General features: G+C 32.4%; 3 protein-coding genes across 10 annotated transcripts; 1 reads left to right on the top strand and 2 right to left on the bottom strand.

Moving 5' to 3' along the window:
* Positions 1–26: 26 nt before the first annotated feature.
* On the bottom strand, positions 27–10,202 carry LOC145066280 (Pentatricopeptide repeat (PPR-like) superfamily protein). Of its 4 annotated transcripts, none has more exons than XM_079013490.1 (2): positions 8,324–10,202; positions 27–42 (listed from the first exon to the last, which is right to left on the bottom strand). In XM_079013490.1, exon 1 carries the CDS (start codon positions 10,068–10,070, stop codon positions 8,337–8,339), a length of 1,734 nt encoding a protein of 577 aa, XP_078869616.1. In that variant the 5' UTR covers positions 10,071–10,202; the 3' UTR covers positions 27–42; positions 8,324–8,336. The 4 variants fall into 4 exon arrangements, with proteins under 4 accessions (XP_078869616.1, XP_078869617.1, XP_078869614.1 ...); XM_079013491.1 differs by lacking the exon at positions 27–42 and adding an exon at positions 5,186–5,203; XM_079013488.1 differs by lacking the exon at positions 27–42 and adding an exon at positions 5,228–5,244.
* LOC145066281 (Pentatricopeptide repeat (PPR) superfamily protein) lies at positions 6,085–8,393 on the top strand. Its single transcript, XM_079013492.1, has 2 exons — positions 6,085–6,222; positions 6,526–8,393. Exon 2 carries the CDS (start codon positions 6,613–6,615, stop codon positions 8,248–8,250), a length of 1,638 nt encoding a protein of 545 aa, XP_078869618.1. The 5' UTR covers positions 6,085–6,222; positions 6,526–6,612; the 3' UTR covers positions 8,251–8,393.
* Positions 10,203–12,417: 2,215 nt separating the features above from the next.
* Positions 12,418–16,897, bottom strand: LOC145069440 (uncharacterized). Of its 5 annotated transcripts, none has more exons than XM_079016377.1 (13): positions 16,703–16,897; positions 16,532–16,611; positions 15,456–15,578; positions 14,539–14,791; positions 14,131–14,454; positions 13,921–14,031; positions 13,718–13,808; positions 13,561–13,629; positions 13,408–13,485; positions 13,265–13,342; positions 13,123–13,173; positions 12,797–13,027; positions 12,418–12,716 (listed from the first exon to the last, which is right to left on the bottom strand). In XM_079016377.1, the coding sequence occupies exons 4-13, from the start codon at positions 14,622–14,624 to the stop codon at positions 12,573–12,575; spliced, it is 1,263 nt and encodes a 420-aa protein (XP_078872503.1). In that variant the 5' UTR covers positions 14,625–14,791; positions 15,456–15,578; positions 16,532–16,611; positions 16,703–16,897; the 3' UTR covers positions 12,418–12,572. The 5 variants fall into 5 exon arrangements, with proteins under 5 accessions (XP_078872503.1, XP_078872502.1, XP_078872501.1 ...); XM_079016376.1 differs by having other exon boundaries at positions 14,539–14,860; XM_079016375.1 differs by having other exon boundaries at positions 15,456–15,644.
* Between the last annotated feature and the right edge of the window lie 267 nt (positions 16,898–17,164).

Raw genomic sequence — 17,164 nt, forward strand, 5'->3', positions numbered from 1 at the left:
CCAAGCCAATAAAAGGCCCAAATTACATAATCAGTCCCTCCACTGTTTTCCAATTGAGAATTTAGCTAAGATTAGGTTGCAATTTGGTAGAAATTCATGTTCGCTTCCATTGGAAATTTTTAAAAAAACTTATATGGTTAAATTTTTGCGTTTTTATTTTTCGTTTTAGAATTAGAAAAAGTGTTTGATTGTTTTCTATCTGTTTTTATTTTCGAGTTTTTGTTATTATAAATAGGGTTTAAACTGACTTTAGAAAAGAAGTTATTGAAATTTTTTTAGGTTTAAAATAGGGTTAAGGGTGTGTGGTGCCATGGTGGGATGGCGTAGGTGTTGGGGTTTGGGAGGAGAAAAATGTTTCTGAAATCGATAAATCGATAAGTAACTTCGATCTTCTTAAAGAACTATATGAACATTTTTCAGATATGATATTTTGATCATATGTTCGGGTTACACGAAATCCAGATTGTGGGAATAATCTTTTAAAGAATAATCTCAAGGTAAGTGGGCAGGGGGTATTTAGGGGAGGGGTGGGGGTTGGATTTGTAAGTGTGTGTTTTTATTTTTAAAAACTTTTGGAGATGAAAAAAAATAAAAAAAAATATGGAAACAATAACTATTTTTTTCCAAGTTCCTTGTAATTTTGGAAAAAATGAAAATATTTTTTTCCTTGGAGATTTTAAAAAAAAAATTATCAAATCAAACACGTTTTCAAAAATTTCACTTAATTTTATTTTATTATTTTTGGAAAACTAATGAATATTCCATGAAAAAAAGCACCTTTAGCATCATGAATTTTTGCAACTTTAAATCTAAATAATCATTTTTTAATATTTGTAATAAAATGAGATTATTTGTGGTCAAAACAGACAAGAGTTTCATTTGGATACACGACTTAAAGCTTTTAGAGAGTTTTAGGAGCATTAATCTTTTATCTTTTATGTTATATGGCACCTCTTAAAAGCTTAGAATTATTTTTGCCGAACACTTCCACACAAATAAAAGTTACAGTTTTTAACTGCCAGTTTGCAACAAGTTTTTCCAAACAGATCCTAATTTTTTTTTTAAATATTAGAGATAATGATATACATGTCAATTAACTATTTTAAATATACATAAAATACCATTTTTACATGTTTCCAGAGATAAAAATACATGCCTTGTAATGGTTATAAGTGTGTAACCAACTATATTGTCAGTTGTTTTATAACTAAAACTAACTCTAACAAGTTTCTAGAAAATCCAATGGTTTGTTTGTTGGAAGAATATTTATTACAACAAGCTTGTAAATATTATGTGTAGAATCATATTTAGCTAATGAAGATTCAATCAATCACATCTATGTAAATGAAAGGATGGATATAAATTGCAATAGCGTATGATTTTGTAATAGATATAAATTACAATAGTTTATGCTTTAAAAAACCACTATTTTCTCAATGATGGTTTATGGTATTTAAGGTAATCCTCATTTTGAGATGTTTTTTAGTCTTCCATAAAAAAAGGTTATTGTTAAAGTCACTCAGTTTTAATTTTCGGTTTCATTTACCTTAAGAATGACAGCTCCCTTCAAAATTGAAGTGCATGAGATTCGAATCCAATGCAACTCCTTTTATATTGCTCAATTCCCAAATGGTCATCAATAACGTAAATTCGTTCAAGATCCGTATGGGAAGTCAGTCGTGGAACACTAACAATATCTTTGACGTGTCTGGCTTTAAACCCTAACCTCATATGTGGAATTTAACACCTCAACCACTATACACATAAAGAAATTCAATACACCCTTTATTTCTTAAATGATAACTTAAATTTTAATAGACTCCAAAAAGATTCATTGCTCTCTTAGGAATTTTTGGTTTTTAATTCATAACATAAAATCTCAAATTTTATTTGCGAATTTTTTTTTTATTTATGCATACAATTTGGAAGTTCTAGCCCAAATTTCTTGTCATTGCATTAGGAAACGTCTAAAAATAGTCTACCTTTAGCTACTTAAGCAACACCAACATCCAGTAAGATGCTCTCGATAACATGAGGGAATGAGAATTCATTACAATGAGCTTAAATGTGCTGGGTGTTTTTAATGGCACCCAAAATTTTGGTCAAAACCATTACTACCTTAAAGTCAAAACCATTGACATATTAATTTTTTATTGTTTTTTTTACTTTTATCTATCTTCTTTTTTAAATATATCTTTTTTACAATATTAAATGATAATCGACAATGTCATTTAAGCTATATATATATATATATATATATATATATATATATATATATATATATATATATATATATATATATATATATATATGGTGAGGTTCAATAGAGAACCATAATTAACCAAGGAACCAAAGAACTAATTTTTTTTTTCAACTTTTATAACTTATTTTTTATCAAAAAAAAAAAACTAAAAATACAGAAATTCATAACTTTTTATCCTTTTTCCAATGATATAAAATTCGATTTTTTTTTACATCAAATTCACAATGTGAATCTTCGAAAATTCACAACGTGAATCCGGATTCACACGGTGAATCCGAAAAATATTTTTCACATTCACAATGTTAATATATGAATTTAGATATTTTTAGATTTTTTTTTTCGATAACGAATATGCTCTAGAAATTGAAAAAAAGATTTGGTTCCTTAAAGAACCCATAATTATGGTTCTCTATTGATAAATTATTTTTAGTATATATATATATATATATATATATATATATATATATAAACTTAAAAAAATATTAATAAATCATTTTTAGTATACTTATTCAAAACTCATCAATTCTGCATGTAGTTACATTAATATTATTTTTTATATTATTATTTATAATTATATAATTTAATTTTTTAACCATTACTAAACATATTTTATTTTTCAATTATTTATATTATAATTTAAATTAAATTTTCTTAAAATAAAAAAAAAAGTTGCTTTAAACTATTATAATCATTGTTTTTTTTATTTACCTTTGATTAGTTTCACCTCAATATTTTGTTTTTATTTTTTATATTGATTAAGCTCATATTAATATCCGATAACTCTTTAAGGGATTAGTCGACGTCTTGACCACACCTAATTGATTAATTTCTACACAGACAATTTGTAAAGTTATGATATTCGTCATATATATACAGGGCCTAGTCTTTTTTTTTTTATTATTATTAACGTCAAGAAAAAAAACATATTAAAAAAACTTGTGTGTCTACTGCTTCCTTTTATTATTATTATTAAAGACGGTACACAACTGTTTGGAAGTGATGATACATGAAAATTGTAATGAAAATCATAGATTAATACGATCTTAATCAATATAGAAATTAAACACAAAATATTAATATGATAAAAAGACTAACTTACCCTTCTCTTTTCGTATTTTTTTTCTTTTATTTATTATTATTATTATTATTATTATTATTATTATTATTATATAACAATTTTATTTGTTCTTTATTTTCATAGATGGTATTAATAGTAGTTGTTATGATGGTATAATAGTTGTTTTTTCTTATATTTAAGATTATTCGTTTAAAAAGTAACAATAAAATCTTTTAAAGCTGAATAAAAAAAGTAAATGATATAAACGAATGATGTAAACTAAAAACACATAACATTAAATTAATTATATTTGATGTTTAATAGTTATCCAGGGTTATATTTTAAGTTGTTTATTCAAGCAAAAAATAAATAAAAAAAAAACCATTATATATTGTGACCGAACAAGACGTAAATAAATATTAAATTGTATATTCGATTAAAACGTCAAAAATATTAAAAGATTTTTAAACTACAAAAACAAATACGAAAAAATAAAGGTAAGAATAAATAACAATATGATATATGTAATTTGTATAATTAATTTAAAAAATAAAAATAATTTTATAAGAAATCTATACAAATTCTATTAAAATAAAAAACAAATAAAATTGTTAAATAATAATAATAATAATAAGTTATTCTTTTATATGAAATAAGGACTAAAACCGTAATATTTATAAACTACAGGAATATAACATACTAATTTGTAAATTTAAGAACCAAAACTTTAAATCAGATCAAAACACAAGGACCACTTCTGTAAGTTACTTAAAAAAAAAAAACCATGAAAATGGTTTTGAAAAGTAGACACGAATCATTATATTTTTAATATTAGTTTAATTGAATTTACTATCAAAACTAAGGTTGAGCGCGGTATGGTTCGGTGCGGTTATTAGCGAAAACATCACCACTAACCGCAAATGCGGTTAATCAATTTTCAAAACCGCTTGGTGCAGTTATTTTTGAGGTGCGGTTAGACGGTTATTTTTGCGGTGTGGTTTTGTTTTTTTGTGTTGCAGTTATTAACCACATGGATTTGGTGCGGTTATTTTTTTGTGGTTTTTAACCACAGTTTAGAGTTCAAACGGTTTTAAGAGTTTAAACATATTTACTTGTAATAATAAAAAAAACCATAAGGTATAAGACAATTAACTTAAATCACAAACAACTAATATCTTAAAAACGTCAAATCAATAATTATTAACAATAAATATCTTAAAATGTTCTAATTTCACCATTTTTCAAAATTAAACATAACAAAAAACCAACACTTTTGTCTTCTAGTATTTTTTCATCTTTCATCCATGAAACTTGTCTTATTTTTAATATTTAATATATTAATAATTAATAAAAAAAATGTATATAATATATGCGGTGCGGTGCGGTTTTTTTGCGGTTTTCGAAAACTAATAACCACACCACACCGCAAATTTGCGGTTTTTGAAAAACAATAAACCTCACCATCAGTTTTTATTGCGGTTGCGGTTTATCGGTTGCGGTTTTTGCGGTTAATTTTAGTTGCGGTGCGGTTTTTGCTCACCCCATTCAAAACCCGGTTTTGTGCAGGTGGTTTTGACTTTTTATTGGGTGTGTTTAAAATCCCCCAAATATGCTTCCACAAAGAACTAGGACTCTTGGGATACTCCCTTCTCATGGGCTTTCACCATGAGAAACATGAAAAAACAGTTGAATATGTATATTTGCTTAAGGAGTAAAGTTCGAAGTATAAAACAAGATTGTGCTCATACACAAATTATTTCATATCGGTGGGGCTAATGACATACCACACCCAACCATTAGTTCCAAAGTTGACCCAACAAAGGCCCAAGTCGTCAATGGCCCACTCCATTGAACCCACTTGCCAAACTCATGCATCGTTAGCTCTATACATCATCAAATACATATATCTCAAATTGGGTCTATCCTAAAGTCAATGAAAACGTTATTCAAATAAAAATAGCATATTCCAACAAATCTTGTTATAAAAGGTGTTCATAACCATAAATTCAAACGAGAACTAAATCAAATATGTTATGCTCAAATATCGTAATCTATCTTCTCTTGTTTTCAATTGTTTGCTACTATGCACACCAATTTTATAATCCGAGTGTATTGTGTTTGGGATTACTTTTTAAAAGGACTTTTTGAACTTTTAACTTTTCTAAAACGTTAAAAGTTTGAATAGGTGTTTAGCAATTCTAAAAGTCTTTTTAGAATGACTTTTTGACAAGAAGAAAAATGAGTGATTTTAAAAGGTAAAAATTGTGACTTTTGGTTTTTTAGTCTTTGCTCCCTTAAAAGATAATCCAAATACATTGTAAAACCTTCTTTTGTAAAAATTTATAAGACAAAAAGTCATTTTGTTGAAAATGACTTTTTAGGCTAAAAAGCAATCCTAAACACCTCCTCGTGAATGTAGGAGGAGTGTATTCTCACATTCAAATCTTGATATACGGCTAACCGATTCATTTAAGTTAATACTGAAACTGAGATCAAAGGCATGTTGTACTCGTAGATACTTTATGGATCAAGGTATTATTGAGTCATAAATTATTATCCCGAACTTAGAATAAGTGATGTGAACAACTCGATTTAAAAGGCGGCATTGTGTAATGGCTGTAAAAGTATAGGGTAGTAATTGTAATATTATGTAATTGCCGGCTCTGTTAAGCCCTAGACCATAGTAATTATCGCCAAAACAGAGCTTTTTGCTTGCACATCCTACCAAAACCCTTTCCCTTCGCATTTCGCTCCTCCATACCCCCAGAAGCAGACGCAAAATCACCGGCGGCGATAACAACTACACACCTTCCCTTCCCTTCACTGAAAACTCAAATCTTCCATCGACAGCCTCAATTCATCATACATCTTCTGTTTCTTCTGTTTCTACAACTTCAATTTGGTAAGTCGTAAGCATTCGCTATTCGTTATTGTTGCTTCAGTAAAATGGTTATTGATTGTATGATATTCATGTGAAATGCGCGTTGCTTGCTTGAATTATATTTTCTTCTGGTTTTTAGTTTCCGTCAGGTTTAGGGTTTATAGGTTTTGTCGAGTTTTAGGTCATGAAACCTTTTTCTTCAATCCAAGCTTAAAGCTGGTAAATGGGTTCGTAATCACAAAGATAACCCTAGTTTTTCGTAATTAGGGTTTAAGTATATGGGATGGTGGTAAGAATTAATTATTGGTTTATTAATTTTTGCAGAAGGATTATCTGGATGATCTGCATAAACCATCAAAAAGCTCTTCAATAGCTTCAGAGAACTCAAATTATCAAGGTCATTACTCATCAATGTTGCAGAATTTGAATTTCATCTCTGATCAATTGGACCTCACTTCACTTATCAGACATCGATCTTTCACATGTCCAGTCAAGACTCAATCAACAGTCACTACTTCACAACGATATCACCATTCCGTACAATGCAGAGGCATTTGCCTCGACAGAATCACTGATTCCGGAGTAGACTCATGGAAGAGGAATAGAATCAATGAAACCAATTTCACAGAAAGGCATTCAGAATCTTCAAATAGAATCTTGGTGAACAACAACGAGCAAACAAACAACGACCTCCTACAGAATCTATGCAAAAAATGGGAATTAATAAAAGCAGCAAGATTGGTAGCTGTAATGACCCGTAGAAACCAAATCCCACATTTTGATTCTTGCATAAAGTTAATCAGAGGCCTAATAAAGATCGATTATATAGATCGAGCTTCCGAGGTTCTAGAATCCATGGTTATGTCTGGTGGTGTTCCAGATATCATCACTTACAACATGCTAATCACCGGTTTATGCAAGAACAAACAAATAATTTCTGCTATTAATCTTCTAGAAAGTATGAGCTTATCCGGTTGTCCTCCAGATGTGATTAGCTACAATGCTATAATTCGAGTCATGCTTGAACATGGCTACATTCAGCAAGCGGTTTCATTTTGGAAAGATCAGTTATCAAAAGGGTGTCCTCCTTACACTAGTACAATCACTGTTCTTGTTGAGTTAGTGTGCAAATCACGTGGGGTTATAAGAGCTATTGAAATTTTACAAGATTTGTCAATTGATGGATGTTATCCTGATCTTGTGACATATAATGCTATGATTAATGTCAGTAGTAAAAGAGGGGATTTTGGGGACACTATTTTGATTCTACATGATCTTTTATCTCATGGTATGAAGCCAAATACGGTTATGTATACGACTCTTCTCCATTCTTTTTTTAACCATGGTTACTTGGATGAGGTGGATGAGATTATTTCTCTCATGAATGAAGCTTCACAATCTCCAACTATGGTGACCTACAATATTTTGATAAGGGGTTTTTGTAAACACGGGTTTCTTGATCGTGCGATTGGCTTTTTCAATGAAATGGTTTCTTCTAATTATACCCCTGATATAATCACTTACAACACGCTTTTACGTGCGATTTGTGATGAAGGAATGACGGATGTGTCCCTGGAGATTTTGAACTGTTTGGGAGACAAAGACAGTAATACCCCTCCGAGTCTTGTAACTTACAACATTGTGATTGATGGATTGGCGAAAAGGGGTGATATGGAGAAAGCGGTTGATTTATATCAGAAAATGATGAAGGAAGAAAAAGATATTGTTCCTGATGATGTTACTCATAGATCCTTGATTTGGGGGTTTTGTCATGCTGATATGGTTGATGAAGCCATGGAGATTTTAAAGGTGATGGATAGAAAGAACCATAGGGCGACACATAGTACTTATAAGTATATTATTCATAAGCTATGTGAATATAAGAAAGTAGAAGGGGCAATTCAGGTATTAAAAATGTTGGTCTCAAGCCCATACAAGCCGTATAGTGAAAAGTTTTATTCTGATATGCTTTCAGGTTTAGCTACAAATGGTATGAACAATGAAGCTAAAGAACTACATCAGAAACTGATCGAATGGAAGGCTGTTTAAATCTTTTTTTTTTTTTTTTGTTCTTCTGTTTTCAGTTTAGTAATGAAAAAAATATCAATGATAAATGGCATACCTTTGTAGACCATTTAGCTATATCTGTTTTCAGAATCCAGAAATGGGAAAGTCTTTTTCAACCTTGTAAATGATTCTTGTGAGATTACCTTCATTTGGAAAAGAGAATGACCCAAGTCAATAGCCTCTGCCCTTCTGCCTGAAAACCCGACCCCTTCCACCAACAAAATGTAAGATGTCTGATTTGGTTGACAACCCGTTTCCACCATTTCTTCCAACACATGAATAGCATCATCCATTCTATGAGCTTTACACAATCCAAGAAGTATGATATTATAAGTTATAACACTTGGCATAAATCCATTACTTTTCATACTTTCCAACAACCCAATCGCCTCATCCACCATTCCATCTCTACACAAACATGATATAAGAGCATTGTATGTGATCTCATCAGGGTTGATTCCTTTCATAATCATCTCAGAAACCATACTCAAAGCTTTCTCTCTTTCTTTATTGTTCCATAAAGCACTTATCATGGTGTTATAAGTGCTTACATCAGGTGGACACCCTGTTTCCCCTAATCTTTCAAAAATCTGCATGGCTTCATCTGCATTTCCATTTTTACACAAAGCTGATAACACTGTGTTGTAATTTACTATATCCGGCCAACTTCCAGTTGATATCATGTAATCTAGAAAACCAATTGCTACATCAAGTCTGCCTTCTTTACAAAAAGCAGAAATCAAAGGGTCGAAAGTGAAAGCATCAGGAGTAAGCCCAGTTTCTACCATGATCTTTAACATATTCATAGCTTCATCTACCTTACCATCGCGACATAAAGAGGTTATTAAAATGCTATAAGTAACAGCATTTAACTCACAGTTTCTTGAGAACATTTCTTCCATTAATCTCTCTGCGTCACCCCATTTCCCTTGATTCAACAATGCTCGTAGTAGAATGTTGTAGGAGATGACATCTGGTTTGCATCCTTTTGATGGTAAACTTCTAACGAATTCAAAAGCTTCATCCATCATTCCTTCTCTACATAGACCTCTGATGATTGCATTGTAAGTGTACATATCCGGTTGAAGACCTCTAGACAGCATTTCATCAAGAAGCTTCATCGCTTCAGTAATCCCACCGTCAAAAATGGTGGCCTCGATCAAAATTGTGTAAGTAATCACCGTAGGTTTACAGTTATCCTCCAGTAGCTTATCCAACATCTTCATAGCAAATCCAAGTTTCCCTCTACTACATAGACTCCCGATCAGAATATTGTAAGTAACCACGTCCGGTGAAAACCCTTGATTTCTCATCCGATCTAGCACTCTGTTGGCTGAATCGATTTGATTCAGCTTACAAAACCCGCTGATTACTGCATTATAGGCGAAAACGTCTGGTTCACCATGGGATTCGAGTATCTGGATCACTTTCACTGCTTTTTCGACCCGTTTTGTGTTGAAGAAGCCCTTAATGAGCTTCGTGCAGAGGATAACGTCAGGTTTATAGCCTTTGCCAACCATGAGCTCTAGAAAGTAGAGTGACTCGTCGTATTTACCTGCTTTGCAGGACCTGTTGAGCAATTTCATGAAATGTGTCTCTTTGTAAGTGTAGGATTGGAAATGGGCAGGCTTCGAAGTGGTAGTAAGTTTGACATTTGAAGAAGAGCTTCTACTGTTGTTGGGACTAGGGTTTGAGTTTGGGTTTCTACAGGTTATAACAGAGTAATGATGGTGAGTAGTTGTTGTGTGTTTTGGGTGAGCGTTGAAGGGGAAGAATGTTGGTGAGAATTCTGTAGAAATCATTGCCTGATTTGGTCCGAGAGATTGAAATTCAGTAAAGTCTCATTGTCCAGAGAATGGAGAGAGAGAGAGAGAGAGAGAGAGAGAGAGAGAGAGAGAATCTGTTATATGTGTGGCAGGATATGAAGATTTCTGATTTCATGACAATATCCGAGTTTATGGATAAGATGAGACCCATGTATTGTCCGGGTCGGGTCAAGTTTTACTCATGCTTCATTTGGCGCAACAATTAACGGTATAAAAATAAATAACAAAATAAAAGAAAATTCATACAATGATATAAAAGGTTTAGAATGATTACTGTATTGTTTCAATCCTATTTTGGTCTCAAAATTTGTTTTATTCTTCTTAAACTTTTTTTATTTGTTAATTGTATTAGGTTGGTGATTACACAAGAGGTCCTTACACTTAATTTTTCGTTTTCTTTTAATCTTTTTCATCGACATGCCTTTTTTAAGAGCTTAATTTTCATGTATACCGAGTTGGCAAAAGCTAACCAAAAAAAATGGGGACTACAAATGAAAAGGATGCCCATTGTATTTTTATAGTACATCTATGACTAATTACCTAAGGATCACCCATTGAATTTCGCCCTAATCTTAATATGCATACATGTACAGACACATACAAATATAATTACATATACATACATATACACATAAATATACACGCATGAATACACATTATATACACATAAATATACATGCATGAATACACATACACAAGTACACAACAAATGCATATATACATACATACATACATTATACATATACAACTACACATATATACCATACACATACACACGTATACATAATAGCAGAGGGAGCAAACGGGCACACCGACACTACATCCCCCCGTCAAACAAAGTTGTGCTTAGGGTTAACAAGTTATATTGTTTTTTCTTATTTATAAAAAATGAAATGGTAGATTTATACTTTGAGTACAGTAATATATTTGATCCTCACCACCATCCTTTTTTGGTAATGGCTAATCCGCCACGATGCTTTTAGATGTAATAAATTTCCACCCACAAGTTAAACCAACATTTTGTAGCAATATGTTGCCTTTGAAAAACCAATTTTCATCAAAAGTGTCGATCCTAACGATATCAAACAAGTCTAATTCATTTTTATAAACTCATCAACGTCAATGTAACGTCATTATCTTTTAAATATATAACATAAGTTTTTATAATTACTTCTACATTAATGAAATGTTACTCATCTTTTAAAAATAGTTTCACTGCTACATCAACAATTCATTTATAATTTTCAACATATATCTTAAATATTAATGTATAAATTTAATTATTTATAATTAGTATAATATATTTTTATTATAAAATAATAAATTTTATGCATGTTTATCATATTTACAGTTAATTTTTCTTTTTATCCCTATTGGTCGCGGTTAATATTTTGTATAACTGAATACGTTAATAAAATTTAAAGCAAAAAAATATAATATATATAAACTAAACCGGTGTAATTTTTTTTTTGAAACAACAAATTAATTTACTCATAAACTACTTCTAATCACCATTTATGTCTTCTAATGAGGCTTGAACCTATCATCTCTCATTTGAGAGAGTCATTCTTTATCGTTAGACCAAAAGCCCTTTGGTGAATCGGTACGAATTTATCTTTTAAATTTAAAGATTTTACATTATTTGAATATAAAAAATATATTTTAATATCATATTATCATATAAATTGTCATTATTCTGAAATCCTGACTTTGCTCTTATATGTATGTGTTTATACACACACATGCATATACATATACTTGCATATGATTACACATGGTTATGCAACCAAGTTTTAGAGGGATATGTATAAGGATGGAAGGGTAGAGTGTGATCATAAAGAAAGACTAGGCCGACCGTTATCTGGGGAGGTGTGTCTATGGATTACGCTTAGACGCCCAAGTTAGAGATATATAGTTGAGAGAATATGAGAGAGATGAAGATGATTGGGTTGTGTTTTGTTACTTGTTGATACCTCTTATAAAAGAGGTATTTATATCATTCGTGGAAGAGACAATATCAGGGTTATCGTATGACTTGTGACACTATCTTCGCATGCTTTTGCAGGTGATCGTGGGTGTCATACAATCTTATGCTAGAATCAAGCATGACACTTTAGGCACTCGGGCTTTGCTCTTGGTTTAGTGGTATTGCAGCCCGATTCTACCCTCGTTCCAGCTCCTAGGGAGTCGCGCCGCTACCAGGTTTGCCCTATTGGGGGCAGGGGCGGGGTGGGGAGGCTGTAAATTTCTGGGGTGGGGGCGGGGGATGCAATCCCTGTCCCATTTGTCCCCGTTGACATCCCCTATGTCGGAGTCTCATGAATTTATAGTAAAAAAATGGATCAATATCCGATTATAATGCAAATTACAGAAAAATAGCAATATAGTTTATCCTATTTATGAATATAGGCGATGTATTGAATCTATAATTTTTTATGGATTACAACAACTTCTAAGTCTAAACATATCATCACCATGTCATACTTTGGTTTTTGTTAGCATAAGATCCAAAAGAAAAGCCTTCTCAGGGCATACCTTATTCACCACTTGTTCCACTTCTTCTCCTACCTTCTCCACTACTACACTCCTCCTACTCCTCACACCTTCATCTTCATCCATTTCCTATACACATTAATTACACAACAAAAAGACTTCCATAAATTTGAACAAAATTTAGAAAAAACAAAGTCTATGTTACTTACCTTGATCAACCATATTATATAAGTAGCAGCAAACATTGCTTGTGCTTGATAATCCTCAAAAACATTATCCGGGATCCTTTTACACCATCGGAAAAGTTTTATTTCATTTTCCACAAATAAATCCAAATGGGTCCCACTCCCACTCCCACTCCCACTCCCACCCGTATGACTATGACCTGCAAAATGCTTCATCCAGCACACTGACAAGAAACGCCTGTAAAGCCATAAGGCCTGCGTGCATCACATAAATACAAATACTACACTTAAAACTCCACCCAATCACAAATGAAAAATTATAAACAAAAAAAAAACACACACACACATACCTCTCGACCTATGTAACGCTTGATTAATATCTCACTCCATGTTATCTCTTCCTGATAGATAATTGCAAAAACATAATAATAACTTAATTGTATGGAAAATAACATATCATGAAGCTGTCAGATGTCAGATGTGAGTAAAAACCTTCCAAAGTTGACAAATTTCTGTTGCTTTTAAGTCTTGTTTATACCATGAATCTTCTAATGTCCTGCTCATTAACCGCTGTCCAATAACTTACATTTTAGTCACTTAAATAAACAAAGTCAACACAAAGTCAACAAACTTACAGTTCGATAATGAAAGCAAGAGTTATCTGCAACATGTAATCCAGCCCAATCTCTATATTTGATTAACTCATCAATCACCTGAGACAATCAACTATCAAGTCAAGAAATACTCCAAAAGAAGAAAATTGTGAAATTATTTTATCAAATTTGTACCTGACTCTCGGGCATGTAGGAAACTAACCAACATCGATGATTCCATGCACGATAATTCATCTTTGACTTCTGTATGTATAATTACAGACAACATTATCAATCAAGGAATGTGGTGCTACATAAAAAAGAACAGTTGAAAATATTTCAGTTAGTTAACCTCTGCTATTCTGTTAGCTAAATCAGATTCGTTTTTCAAAATCTCTTCAAGATTTGTACACTTTCCAGCTATCATCTTGATCACCCATCGCCTATCATAAATAGAAAAATGTTATTGAAAGATGGAGGAGAAGACAAATAAAACATCAGAAAGAAAGAAACTTTATTGAGGCTATAAGTAAGAGCTACCTTCCAAAATGTTACCTATGGCTCCATGTACGCTCGCTTTTTGGTGAACATGAAAGAACCAAACTTGAAAGTGAAAGCTCATCAAGATATAGCCTAATGTCTTGTTTGTTTAAGACAACTTCCTTTCTGCAAAGCATGAAAACATAAGAGAAGCCACATCTTTCAGGGATATAAAAAAAGAAGAGCAGATGATGTTTTTTATGAATCAGGGAAACAGAAAGAGACCTGCAATTCCATGCAGTTCCAAAATCACAACTCAGCAGCAAAAGCGCTCTGCTATGCTTCATTAGTTCGTTTTCAAGACCAGTTAGGGGAGATGAAGTGGCTGAGATATTATCTACTTTCTTTGAATGTAAAGGGATCAGCATCTTATATTGATGTAGTGAAGACATAAATGCATGTTTAGCAGCAGTGTATAATGGGTGGATTGATTCGGTTGAGATGCCCACTTTGTGATCTTTACTCCAGAAAGACATTTCGGTGGTATTAGCTTGTGAAGTGTCACTCATGGAAGCAAATTGGGATGGATGAACAAACCCCACTTCATCACTGTTTGCAGATGAAAAGTAGAAGATAAAGATACGATATTTTAAGCATAAGATTTGGTATAGTAGTATCACATGTAAAACTTACATTAAAGGATCCGATTCGAGAATGGACTCTAATTGATATAGAAGAGAAGAAGGGTCCGAGTAGCTGGATGGAACTGCTTCACTCATGATTTGAAGGACTAACAGCTTGGCTCTAATAAATATTCAGCACGCAGGGATATTTTTGTCCGCAAAAAAAGTCTCATATAAGTTTTTAGGAACGAGATTGAACCTCACCCAAAATTGAATCATTTTCTTCAGTTTCAATCAACGATTCCAACATAGAACTATGAAGACTGAATGATAACAACACAAAGCATATTCAGATGCAATGGAATGAAGCTTGAACTATGGAATTATGAACCCTAACAAAATAAGCAACAAAATAGAGAAGTTATGAACCCTACCAACAAAAAGATCATGATTCCTTTCTATATTTGATGATGTCTATTTTTTCCATTCCATAATTAGTATCAGGCTTTGTCCAGAAAAGAAAAAGGAATACCAAGAGGTGAATGGTTTACCATTTGTGGAACACCAAAAGTTTTTCAGTGGCAAATGAACTATCCAAAAGTTTCTCAGTATCAATATTTGCATCAATTAACCCAATACACAACAATCAAATTAACAGAAATGTGCCATTCCTATTAATTTGTTAGTGTATTGTGTTTAGCCAAATATCACTTTAACTTTGCAATTGGAATTCAATTAAGTTATCAAACAAATGAATTAAGTATATAATAAATTAATTAAGTTTTAGAATCAATTACATCAACCAGATTTATATATATATAAATTTCTGAAAAATAAAAATTGGAGTGTAACTCATACCATAGGTTATCAGGAATCAGAATTAACGAGAAAACAATTTAGGTTCTTCAACACTAAAAACGAAAAATGAAGACTTAAGAATAGTCAATTACACTTTCCTCTATTGAGATTAGAATGGTAATATGATACCTTGAGATTATACTGACGGGAGGAATCATTGAAGGGTCGACGTCAACGGGAAGAGGGGTTGGAGGGGAGGCTCCAATCTATTAGCTTCAACTCCCGTGGACGTGAAGGAGAGCGTTGATTTAGCTGATTCGAGGAGAAAAATGTCAAAGGGATTGGTTATCTGTTTGGCAGGATCTGAATTTTTAAGATCTGAAACGTTAAGAGCATCTGAATTTTTAACAAGCTGTTTGGTTGGAACCTCTGAATTACTGTGCTAAATAATGAAAATGACCATTTTACCCTTCTGTATTATTTTTTGCTAAATTCAGTAATTCTATTTTATAAAATAATTTAACCAACTTCTTAAATAATTATATATATATATATATATATATATATATATATATATATATATATATATAAACACCATATAAAATCTAAACACCCTACAAAATCCAACACATATGAAAACACATACAACTATAACAAACATGAGCTGCACATAACTACATAATGTTATAATTGGAAGAACTCTATCACCACACACCAACATTATCATAACCAGAGTTCCAATATGCACCACCATAACTTCTGTTGAAGAACTCTATCAACAACATTTTCTTTGACAAATAAGATGATATGCAATCCCTTAAAAAGAATATTTCAAGTATGAAATATTTTAAATCAACAAAATTTGCAGCAGCACACAACAGGCAACAACTATGAAATCCACCTCCAAAACCAACCACATAAAACATGACCAGGGGCAATATCTCCAAGGGGAAATCGACCACCAAGCTGTAACTTTGACTTTAGTTGAATCCAAAAACCATAACTTTGACTTTATTTGAATCTAAAACCGACATCAGATCAAAACTGAAATATAACCTAACAAGTAACAATCACATTGATGAAAATGGGCTACAACATAAGGGGTAGGATCGACAAATCAAGCCAATTTTTTTTAATGGAGAGAGCGACACCAATTAAGGATAAAATTAATCGGTATCTATCCGCTTACTTTCACCATCGTGCTTGAATGCTTGTTGGGATTGGGATTGAACCAGAATAATCAAGTTTCAGGGAAAAAAACTTACCAAGAGCTGTGTTGTAGATGAGGGACCAGGAGAGCTTTGCTTCCGGTGGTGATGGTGGCACTGGCGAAAGAATCGGCCGACTGGTTCAGACCGGAGATGGAGTGGGTGAGCAAAACGTCATGTATATTGAAAGAGAAGATGGAAAGTGGGGCTGAAATATCAAGGGCAAACCTGCAGAAGATGCCGGCGATGCAGCTGGAGCCGAAGACGAAGGCGCCACAGGCGAAGCCGACGACGGCGGCAGCAGAGGGGATCGGAGCTGCAACAGATTGGAGTAAAGGAGAGGCGTCGTTGATGGTTGGGAGGGAAAAAAGAGGCTGTGCCCTGAAATAGAAGAGAATGCGATTGTGAGCAAAACAGGAAACGCCGCGTGTTCTTATTTTTCTAATAAGAAGATGTCTGAAAATTAAGAGGTGTTTTCTAATTTAAGAGGCAAAAAAAAAATAAATAAATAAGATGCCATCAAACAACCTACGTCTTAATTTTTAAGAGATTGTCTTTTAATTTTTTAATTAAAAGGCAAACAAATAGCCCTAAGTCAGGTGAAAAGGAATGAGATTAGGTAAATTTTGATAACGGACAACATTACAATTTGAGGGATGAGGGAAATCATATTTGGAGAAGGTAAATTTT

The sequence above is a fragment of the Lactuca serriola genome, chromosome 8, assembly GCF_051521515.1.
Source record: "Lactuca serriola cultivar US96UC23 chromosome 8, Lser_US96UC23_V15, whole genome shotgun sequence".
Lineage (NCBI taxonomy): Eukaryota > Viridiplantae > Streptophyta > Magnoliopsida > Asterales > Asteraceae > Lactuca > Lactuca serriola.

Bases quoted from the DNA above. Each gene is read 5' to 3' on its own strand.
- LOC145066281 (XM_079013492.1), top strand. From the start codon at position 6,613: ATGTTGCAGAATTTGAATTTCATCTCTGATCAATTGGACCTCACTTCA.
- LOC145066280 (XM_079013490.1), bottom strand. From the start codon at position 10,070: ATGATTTCTACAGAATTCTCACCAACATTCTTCCCCTTCAACGCTCAC.
- LOC145069440 (XM_079016378.1), bottom strand. From the start codon at position 14,624: ATGAGTGAAGCAGTTCCATCCAGCTACTCGGACCCTTCTTCTCTTCTA. The intron at 14,032-14,130 runs GTCTCTTTCTGT...CATGCTTTGCAG, and splicing joins GGAACTGCATGGAATTGCAG to AAAGGAAGTTGTCTTAAACA. The intron at 13,343-13,407 runs GTAAGTTTGTTG...GTTATTGGACAG, and splicing joins CTTGCTTTCATTATCGAACT to CGGTTAATGAGCAGGACATT.